Source organism: Equus quagga, chromosome 9 (genome assembly GCF_021613505.1).
Source record: "Equus quagga isolate Etosha38 chromosome 9, UCLA_HA_Equagga_1.0, whole genome shotgun sequence".
Lineage (NCBI taxonomy): Eukaryota > Metazoa > Chordata > Mammalia > Perissodactyla > Equidae > Equus > Equus quagga.
The window spans coordinates 53,257,269-53,269,254 of NC_060275.1; the positions used below are offsets into that span (position 1 = coordinate 53,257,269).

The 11,986-nt window shown below is 34.1% G+C and overlaps 1 protein-coding gene across 1 annotated transcript in view; it reads right to left on the reverse strand.

Moving 5' to 3' along the window:
- USP14 (ubiquitin specific peptidase 14) overlaps positions 1 to 11,986 on the reverse strand; it is a 33,386-nt gene that overhangs the window by 18,344 nt on the left and 3,056 nt on the right. The window contains exons 2-3 of the mRNA XM_046672136.1: positions 10,050 to 10,195; positions 7,889 to 7,921 (exon numbers count right to left, since the gene is read on the reverse strand). Coding sequence (XP_046528092.1) covers positions 7,889 to 7,921; positions 10,050 to 10,195 — 179 coding nt within the window. The remainder of the gene's footprint in view (positions 1 to 7,888; positions 7,922 to 10,049; positions 10,196 to 11,986) is intronic.

Consider the following 11,986-nt stretch of genomic DNA (forward strand, 5'->3'; position numbering starts at 1 on the left):
TGTCCAATTTTATAATTCTACACATTATTAACCTAAGGGAATACTTACACTCAATATATACGTAACACTCCATACAATAGAAGAACAATGAGGCTACTGTCGCCCTAAATCTCACAATCCTGAAATGTGAATGACATCTTACTTAATATCTTAATTGGAAGACATGAACACATGAGACAAAGAAAAGGGTGGAGGGGTATAAAAAAACAAAAAGCAAAAAAAAGCCAGAAGTGGAAGTCTAAAAAAAAAGACAGTAAGAGAAGAGAAAAATAATGAGAATTAAAATTAGGAAACAAATAAGGTCAATAAACTCAGTCTTAAAGTACCTATGTTGAAATCCAATAACCTTTATCCTATCAACTGTTATTTTTACTAAGTTTTCTATAAGATAACAGCAAAGCAGTAGTCAGCTACCACTAAAGAATCTTTTTCCAAAGACAACTGTCTCAGGAAAATCAAATATTTATAGAACATACTAGCAATAGCCAGTTAGAAAATACAATAGATAAGAAAGAATACCAAGAAATATCTAGGAGTAAACCTAACCAGAAATACGTAATACTTCAATAAGAAAACTTTGCTTTATTTATTAAAAGAACACCAAAATAAACTGAAGGACATAACACATTTCTGAACTGGAAAAATTACTGTAAAGATGTGATTCTAAATCATTACATAAATTTAATGAAATTCCTTTTTGAAACTTTACAAAATAATTCATTCACCATGAAAACAAATTCATGGTAGCAAATTCATAACCATGAAAACAGTTAGAAATTTCTGAAAAAGAATAAACAAAGACTAAAACAATGGCATTTAAAATTAAGAAAATAGATTATACAATGAAAAATGCTGAGGTGAAGTAGATAATAATTTAGATACGTAATATAAACCCTACAGCAGCAGTTCAAAAACATATCATCTTAGGACCCTTTATACCAAGAGTCAGCAAACTTTTCCTATTGAGGGGCATATAATCAATATCTTAGGCTATCTGGGCCACACATAGTCTCTGTTGCATATTGTTTGTTGTTTTCAACCTCAACCCTTTAAAAATTTTAAAAACATTCTTAATTTGCAGGCCTTACAAAAACAGGATGCAGGCCAGATTTGGCCCACAGTTCAGTTTGATGACTATGGTTTTACATTTTTAAAAACTGAGAACTCCAAAGCACTTCTGTTATTTAAGTTTTATCTATGAATATTTACCATATTAGAAATTAAAGCTGAAAAATTTTAATAATACTTTAAGTAATGAACTATTAATGAATTATTATTCATTTTAAAAATAATAATATACCCATTTAATGTTAAGATAAAAAACATTTTCTGTAAAAGATAATGGTATTTCTCAAAACAAAGAAAATTAGTGAAGAGTGACTCTGTTGTACATTTTCTCAAATTTAATGTCTAGCTTAAGAGAAGACAGTAGATTTTCATATTTCCTTCTTCATTCAATCTGCTACAATATCGTGTGTCACGGAGCCTATGAAAAACTCTACTGCATACTCATAAACAAATAATAAAAAGGCAAATAAAATCCTAGTATCAATATGAAAATAGTTTTGATCTCAAGGACCCCTTGAAAGAGTCTTGGGTACTGCCTAGGCTTCCCAGGATACAGTTGGAGAACTGGCATCCTATAGGAATCATTAAAACTCTGGAGGTGTAGGGGAGAATTTTAAAAATGTTAATGAGTACAAGGTTTCTTTTTGGGATTACATTTTTTTAAAACTATCTAGTGTTGATGGTTGCACAACTCTATGAATATAGTAGAAAACACAAATGAACACCTTAAAGGGTTGGATTTTATGGTCTGTGAATTATATCTGAATAAAGCTGTTATAAAAACACAAATAGCAAAACAAAGAGTATGCAAAGGTAGAGATAAACACAAAATTTTAAAAATCAAAAAAAGGGAAGAAAAAGAAGAAAGGAACAAATGAGACAGAAAACAAATAGCAAGATGGTAAACTTAAACTCAAATATATTGATAATTACACTGAACATAAATGGTCTAAATGTTCCAATTAAAAGGTAGAGATTTTAAGATCGGATAAAAAAGCAGGACTCAAGTATATGCTCTTTTAAAAAAAACCCATTTTAAATATAAAGACATAGATGGATTAAAAGCAAAAGGATGAGGGGCTGGCCCCGTGGCCGAGTGGTTAAGTTCGCGCGCTCCGCTGCAGGCGGCCCAGTGTTTCGTTAGTTCGAATCCTGGGCGCGGACATGGCACTGCTCATCAGACCACGCTGAGGCAGCGTCCCACATGCCACAACTAGAAGAACCCACAACGAAGAATACACAACTATGTACCGGGGGGCTTTGAGGAGAAAAAGGAAAAAATAAAATCTTAAAAAAAATAAAAAAAAAAAAAATAAAAGCAAAAGGATGAAAAAAATATATGAAATGCAATCAATAATTAAAAGAAATATGGAATAGCTCTATTAAGCAGACCTCAGAACAAGGAATATTATCAAGGATAAAGAGGGACGGTTCATTGTGATGAAAGGTCAATTCATGAAGATATAACAATCTTATAGATGTATGCACCCAAAAACAGAACTTCAAAATGCATGAAGCAGGGACGAGCCCTGTGGCCTGGTGGTTAAGTTTGGCATACTCCACTTTGGCAGCCAGGGTTTGGTTCCTGGGCACAGTCCTACACTAGTTGTCAGCAGCCATGCTGTGACAGCCACTCACGTACAAAACAGAGGAAGACTGGCACAGATGTTAGCTCAGGGCAAATATTCCTCAGGAAAAAAGAAAAAAAAAACAAACATGAAGCAAAAATTGATATAACTGAAAGGAGATACAATCGAATCTACACTAACAGTTGGAGATTTCAACACACTTAATAAAAGAAGTAGACAAAAAATCAGTTAGGATACAGAGGACCTGAACACTATAAACCAACTTGACCTGACATCTATAGAACATTTTACCCAAAAACAGCAGAATACAAATTGTTTTCAAGTGCACATGAAATAATCACCAAATGGATGGGCCATAAAACAAGTACCAATAAATTTCAGGGGACTGAAATAATCTAGGGTATGTTACATGACCATAACAGAATCAAATTAGAAATAAATAATACAAATATATTAGAAAAAGCCCCAAATAATTGGAAATGAAACAACATAGTTTTAAAAAATCCATGGGACAAAAAAGAAATCACAAGGTAAATTAGAAAATATTTTAACTGCATAATAAAAACACAGCATATTAAAATTTGTGAATACAGCTAAAAGTTCTTAAAGAGAAATTAGTATTACTTCTGTTTATATAAGAAAATAAGGTATAAAAATCAATGATCTAAGCATACACTTTAAAAAGCAAGAAAATGAAGCAATTTAAACCCAAAGTAGAAAAAAAAAGGAAGTAACTTAGATATCAATAAAACAGAACATGGGTAATATATAAAATCAACAAAGTCAAAAATGAAAAGATTTACTGATAAATCCTTAGCAACACCAACCAAAAAAAATAAGAAGAACTACTTATATTACTAATATCAGGAATGAAAGAGGGAACATCAATAAATAATAACAGATACAAAAGGACAATTAATGAATATTCGATATGATGAACTTTATGCTGATAAATTCAACATATTTAAAATAAATTCCTCAAAAGAGAAAATCCACGAAAACTCACATAAGAAAAAGTAGAAAATCTAAATAGCCCTATATCTATTAAAGAAATTGCACATCAACCAAATAAATTCCCACAAAGAAAAGCTAAGTCCAAAGAGAATTCACTGGTAAACTACTTCAAATATTTATAGAAATAATACCGATCTTACACAAACTCATTCAGAAAAGAGAAGGGAATACGTCCCCAATTCTATTAATGAGTCCAATATAACCCTGATAACAAAATGAAAGATGATACAAAATAAAAATACTAATATCCCTCATAAACATATATGCAAATATCCTTAAAAATATGAGAAAATTAAATCCAGCAATACATAAAAGAGACAAATACATCATGACTTAGTGAATTTGTCCCAGGCTGCAGTTCTCAAGTGTTGTCCGTGAACCCCTATGGGGTCTCTGAGCTTCTGTCACAGAGCCAGCAAGGTCAAAACTATTTTCTTAATAATACCAAGATGCTATTTATTTCCCTTTTTCACTGTGTTGACATCTGCACTGATGGTGGTAAATCAACAGTGGCAGTTTAACAGTTTAGCATATATCAAAGCAGTGACATCAAAATGAACCAGTAAAAGTGATTAATTTTATTAAATCTCAACCCTTGAATACATTTCTTTTCGATTTTCTATATTATGGAATGGGAAGTACCCATAAAAAACTTACTTCTCCTGGCAACCAAGACGTCCTACAGTAGGTGAATGAATAAACAAACTGGCACATCCAGACAATGGAATATTATTCAGCACTAAAAAGAACTGAGTTATCGGGGCTGGCCCCGTGGCCGAGTGGTTAAGTTCGCGCGCTCCGCTGCAGGCGGCCCAGTGTTTCGTTGGTTCGAATCCTGGGCGCGGACATGGCACTGCTCACCAAACCACACTAGGCGGCGTCCCACATACCACAACTAGAAGGACCCACAACGAAGAATATACAACTATGTACCGGGGGGCTTTGGGGAGAAAAAGGAAAAAATAAAAAAATAAAATCTTTAAAAAAAAAAGAACTGAGTTATCGAGCCATGAAAAGACATGGAGGAAACTTAAATGCATATTACTAAGTGAAAGCAGCAATCTGAAAAGGCTGCATGCTGTATAATTCCAACTATATGACGTTCTGAAAAAGGCAAAACTACGGAGAGGGTAAAAATATCAACGGCTGCCAGGGGTTGGGGAGAGGAGGGGATGAATAGGCAGAGCACAGAGGACTTTTAGGGCAATGAAATTACTCTATATGAGCCTATAATACTGGATATATATCATTACACATTTGTCCAAACCCATACAATGCACAACACCAGGAGTGAACCCTAAGATAAACCACGGACTCTGGATGATAACAATGTGTCAATGCCAGTTCATCAACTGCAAAAGATGCGCCATGCTGGTGGGGAGGCTGCTGCTGGAGAAGGCTACGCGCATACATACGGAGGGAGGAGGGCACAGGGGAAGTTCTGCATCTCCCGCTCAGTTTTGCTGTGAACCTAAAACTAGTCTAAAAACTAGTCTATTAAAGAAATAATTACACAGTGCCAATCAATTAAAAAAGAAAACACCACTTCTGTGTACCAAAGTATGATAGCTGTCTTTGGGATACGCTTGCGTAAATGTTTAAGTTGCAAACTGGACTAGTTGTTTTTTTTACATGTAGTATTTTTACTTAAAACAACTGACAAATTATGCGTTTTTAGACTTGGGTATTTAGCCAACATTTTCTCAAAAATGAATGAAGTGAGCTTGTTGCTTCAGGGAAAACAACTGACAATATTCATAGTTGCCAATGACAAAATTAGAGCTTTCAAGGCTGAGAGAGCTACTCAGCTGCAAACAGAGACTATGTTTTATAGAAATCAAAGTTTGATTCAGAAGATGGAACCAAAGCCCAGAGTAGAGTGTCACAATCATGGAAAATCATTCCCAGGGAGAGATACTGGGACCAAATCAAGGAAATAAGACATGTGCCTGGGTGGATTCCAGAATTGCAATGGATCAATGATTCTATATTGCTTCCCATTCTCCCTCTTTCTGAATGGAATTCTATTGTGGTTATCCTATCCTTGTATCACCACTGTACACACTGGGTGTGTGGGAGCATATAACGTGTCTCTAGTTTACAAGTGTTCAGAATGAGGAACCATACTTGAGGAGCTATACCCAAGAAATTGCACTTGAAGAACTTCATCTGGACTTGAACTTGGTTGATATGACAAGATCCTGGAGTTTGAGTTGATGCCGAAATCGAATTAGACTCTGGGGGTCTGGAAGGGCAGGGTGGATTTGCATTCGGGAGGAATGTAAATTGCTGTGGCCAGAGGTCAAATGTGGCAGATTATATTTTCCAAAGATAGCTGCACCAATATCTCCTATCCTAAATGCTCTCCTACAAAGTGATCTTGCCACACCCCCAATAAAAGGTGGAGTCTGATTTTTTACAGTGAAAAAAAAATTAGAGCTTTCAAGTGAAAATAAGAATTTTGTATCTGTCACTATGCACCTGGCAGCTTTCAACTATTTAAAGATTTTTTTGTTGAGGTTGGTAATGACATTAACTAATGCAATTTTTTGATATTGTATAATGAAATGCATCAACATACATAAGATCTAAAAAACTGAGAAAACCATTATTTACCAAATGACCAATATATGATGTTCAAAATCATGCATGGGTATAAGACCCATCCTAAGTGCAAAACAGACAAATAGATTTTAACGTACAAAGGTCACTGATGTGGTTTCTACCACATCAAACTAACCAACAATAAATTATCATGTGTTGAGTTTTGGTATACTATGAAAGAAAAATGTTCACCATTTTATCTGAAAAGACACATCCCTCTTCCAACTATTTAACTATGTGAGGCCAGATTTCTTACATATACTTTAATCAAAACAACATATCACAACAGATTGAATGCAGAGGCAAATATGAGAATTCAGTTATCTTCTACTAACCTAGACTGTCAAGAGATTTGCAAAACTGTAGAACAATGCCAGTCATTTCACTATTTTTTTTTTGTTTTGAAAAACATTAGATTAACTTGTAATGGGTTTGGTATTGTTATTTTTAAATGAATAGTATTTTTTTAAATTTCTCAATCAATAGATATAACCCATAAATATGAAACTCTTTGGGATTTAAAACCAATAATTTTTAAGAGGGTAAAGGGGTCACAAAGACCAAGAAATCTGAGAACTACACATAGCAGGAACGCAAGGTGTAACAGTTAAAAATTAGTGAGACTAACTAGATTACCAGAATAACAGAGAAAACTCATATGATCATTTCAATAAGCAGCAGAAAAAGCACTTAAAATTCAACAGCCATGCCTAATCTAAAAGGTCTTAGTGAACTAGGAATAGACAAGGATGTCCACTCTTACCACTTTCTATTCAAAACTGTATTAGAAGTCCTGGCCAATGGAATAAGACAGTAAAAACATAAAAGTTACAAAGATTGGAAAGGGAGAAGTAAAGCTGCCTCTATTTATAGATTACATGCTTATGTACATAGAAAATCCACTGGAATATACAGAAAAAAACTACTGGAACTAATAAGTGAATTTAGCAAGGCCAAAGGATGAAAATAAACTGTCTTTTCATAACCTAGCCATAAACAATGGAAAATGAAATTTTTTAAAAATACCATTTTCAACAACCAAGAAACATCAACTTCCAAGAATCTAGCAAAAACCATGTAAGATCTCCACACTGAAACGCTACAAAACTTTGCTAAGAAAATATAAAGACCTAAATAAATGGAAAAATACACCATATTTAAGGATTTTAATACTCCATACAGCTAAGATGTTCATTCTCCCCAAACTGAACTACAGATTCAATGCAATCTCAAACAAAATTCCAGGAGTCCATTTGTAGAAACTAACAAACTTACTCTAAAATTATAAGGAAATGCAAAGGAGCTAAAATATTCTTGAAGAAGTCATCGTGAACATACTATCTTATTTCAAGACTTGTATTATAAAGCTTTTAATCAAGTCCATGTGGAACTAGTATAAATTTAATCAAATCTATCAATGAAACAAGAGTCCAAAAAATAGAACTACAACTGATTTCCAAGCAAGACACAAGTCAATGGGAAAAGGAGAGTATTTTCAATAGATGGTGCTGGAATAACTGGATATACAAATGGAAAAAAAGGCTTTTAGAATATATTTTGGTGTAATAATTAGGAAATTGCATTATAATAAGTTTTCTTAAGATAATACTTACATTTTTTATTTTGATGTTTCCCCAATCATCATCCTGTTTCAAAGACAAATTAAAAAAACATTTAACCACTCTGTACAATCTGAACATAATCTAATAAACAACTAATTTTAAACTACTTCAAAATAGAACTTTTTTCTGTATGCAGATTTTATTTAAAATTACTGTAATCAAAAGTATTTTACAAAAACAAAAAACCCATGCAGTCCTAGTAAGCCTAACAATTGCTTAAACTGTGTAAGACACAATCTAAAAGACAGTAAACTTGGCAGCACCAAAAGTACTAAAAAACACTTGATTGATGACAAATGACAGATACTAACTTCTTGCATGTTTATTGAATGTATAGAACCAGCAGAGCTAATAACTAGCTTATGTGACAAGAATGAAGAATAACTTACAAGGACTACATAATTAAGTGAATATATAATTTATCACCCAAATCAGGAGACTCTTGAGAATGAAAGTAGTATTAAAAATTATATCAGGAGAGTAAACAAGACTACCAGAGGCAAACCAACACTTAATAATATTTGCCATGTCCACAAATGTTTCTCAAGTCCTAAATTTTACACCTAGGAAGCAATTAAATACTTTCACTTCCATAGGTTCAGTTAAAATGATTTTTTTTTAATGCCATGATTGGTCCATAGATATTCTGGCCTACTGCAGCTAAGCCCTTCCCTTCACAGAATAAAGTCAGTTCCACATTACTTTTTTTTTTTTTTTTTTTTTACAAAAAGTGCCAGGCACTCATATGCTTCCCTTTGGTGATGTCACTAATTATCTCTTTGGACACCCTGCTTCAAAGTGGAACAGGAACTTCCTAAAGGCCCTTCTCAGTTCAAGGGCTATTAATGCTAATCAGAAGGAATGATAACTATATTTGCCTCCTCGGATCACTTACTTATTCCAGCTCACACAAAGTTGGGAAATGAACCCATATCTGCTCAGCTTGTAAATCTCAAGCTCTTTTGGTACCTCACTATGTTACTTAAACCTCTCCGATGCTCAATTTCCTCACTTATAAAATACATAAAACAGATTTACTTTCCTCACTTTTAAAATACATACAGTTGAGAATTAAAACAAAGGAAGAGCCTGGCACACAATAGGTATTCACTAAGTGGTAGCTGTTAGTAGTCATAGTTTCACTTAAGCAGCATTTTTCTATAATTCTCCACAATACACCACTAGTACACAGCTCAGTACAAACTGGCTTATCAAGTTCACTAATGGCCAAAAGCTCATACTGCAATTTGGAGGGGAAACAATGTTTCTTCACCAACATCTTTTAGTGCCCGCTGACAAGGGGAGCCAGCCCTTATCTCTAAAGTTAACTACAGCTCTTTAGCATTTCATATCTGACTCTTGAAGAAAGCAGTTTTTAATATACTACACTTAAATGGTATTACAAACAATAATAATGAAAATAGTTTTGCTTTGTGGCCCTTCATCAATGATGCTAATAAGCTTGGACTCTTAACTGCAGTCAATGAGATCATTCCAAAGGAACTAAAGAAAAAATTAAGTTCCCTCTCTTTTTAAACAAAAATTTTTTTCTCCCATCTCCAGATAGGTGTTAGATAGCAATAATTCAAGAGAAAAGGGCTCTCTTTTAATGGGTAGGATGCAAGAAAAGCCAAAGGAAAAAATGAAGTTTTCCAGTATTCCAGAAATGGGGCTTTGGTAAAGATGTTAAAATACTTTGAATTTCAACATTTGAATGCATATACAAAAATACATTCTGTAGTAGTCATTTTTTAAAAAAACAAATTTACCATATTGTTCCATATTTTTAACAAAACATAAAATTTTGCACCTCTATAACAGAAAATTACTTAAGGAAATAAATAGATTTTATATTAGTCTAAATAAAATAAAATACTTCTAACACATCCTCATAGGAAGTGCCCCACTCCCCTGATCCCTAGAGGTATTCATTGATATAATGCACTTTAAAATGAAAATTTTAATGATGCTTTTATAACATAGTGTTTTGAAATGGCTACAACGTTCCTCTCTTACACTAACATGAACAAGAGTTTTAATCCCAGAGATTACATACTTTGACTAAATAAAAAATACTGCATATGCTACATTTCTGGTGTTATTTTCACTAATTATATAATAAATAGTAATGAAGATTTGGACTAAATTTTACCTTCAATGTTCCTCCTTTCACCATAACTTTCTGTCTCGCTGGCTGGACTCCAGTCAGTGCAAAAAGCTGAGCCTTGAACACCATTGGAGGTTCATCAGTATTCAATTCCACACCTTCAAATTTCTCCTTTCCCCATTTCACAGTAACTATTAATAAAACCATAATTTATTTTTTTCATTTACAAAATAATAAGACAGATTTAGAAGATCCTTAGGGACTATAAGGCTAGTTCTTGAAAACTAAACTATGTCATTCATCTTTTTCATGCCCATTATGCTAATCAGGAGTGACTTGAATGCAGTAAGTTCTCAATAAACTTTAGATCTAATCCAACTTCTCATCTGATAAATAAGGAAAGAGACTTAAGAGAAGTTGATTGATTTACTAACCTCACAAAACTAGTTAGTAAATATTCAAGTCTTCTGAATCCTACACCAATAATCTCTGCAAAACGTGAACAACACGGAAATAGTTTTGAAAATAAGGTTCACAGACTTCAAAATGTGTTTAATTAAACAATCACTAAAATCAGTATATACTGTTGGAATAAAGAGAGGAAAGAAACGTTAGAAAGATAATTTGAAAGAAGAAAAAAATTCTTGGGAGAATAAAGCATATTTAAAACAGGTTAAGGAATAAAGATGCTAAATTATAAGAAGAAACGTGTGAGAGAAATGAAAGGTATGGTTCCTGAGCAAGAGGTGGTCAAATATTAAGAAGAATCCAAAGATATAACTAAATCATTAGAAAAGACAGAAATCCTACTTCATAGACATTCCAATGGCTATTAGGAAAAAACCCAAAAACAATACAACACAGAAAATAACAAGTGTTGGTGAGGATGTGGAGAAACTGGAACCCCTGTGCACTGATGACAGGAATATAAAATGGTGCAGCCACTGGGGAAAAAGGTATGATGGTTCCTCAAAAAATTAAACACTGAATTACCATATGATCCAGTAATTCCACTTCTAAGTATACACCCAAAAGTATGGAAAGCAGCAACTCAAACTGATATGTGTATACCCACGTTGACAGCAGCATTATTCACAACAGCCTAAGATGGGAGCAACCCAAGTGTCTATCAACAGATGAATGAATGAACAGTACATGATATATACATACAATGGATATTATTTAGCTTTAAAAAGTAATGAAATTCTTCCATGTGCTACAATGTGGATGAACCTTGGAGACATTATGCTAAGTGAAATAAGCCAGATACAAAAGGACAAATATTGTATGATTCCACTTATGTAAGGTACCTAATAAAGTAGTCAAATTCATAGAGAGAAAGTAGAGTAGTGGTTGCCAGGAGGCTAGGGGGAAGCAGAAATAGGGAGTTACTGTTTAATGGGTACAGAGTTTCAGTTTAGCAACATGAAAAAGTTCTAGGGGTAGATTGTGATGATGGTTGTACAACTACAAGAATGTACTTAATGCCAAAAACTGTACACTTCAAAATAGCCAGCCCCATGCCCGAGTGGTTAAGTTCATGTGCCGCACTTAGGTGACCCAGGGTTTTGCTGGTTCAGATCATGGGCGCGGACCTAGCATTGCTCATCAAGCCATGCCGAAGCAGTGTGCCACATAGCAGAACTAGAAGGACCCACATCTAGAACATACAACTATGTACTGCAAGGCCTTTGGGTGGGGAGAAGAAGAAAATAAAAAAAGATTGACAACAGATGTTAGCTAAGGGCCAATCTTAAAAAAAAAAAAAAAAAAGGTTAAAATAGGGGGCCACCCCTTGGCCAAGTGGTTAGGGTTTCACACACTCCACTTCCGCAGCCCAGGGTTTGCAGGTTCAGATCCCAGGTGTGGAACTACTCCACTCATCAGCCATGCTGTGGAGGCATCCCACATACAAAGTAGAGGAAGACTGGCACAGATGTTAGCTCAGGGCTAATCTTCCTCAAGCAAAAAAAAAAAGGAGG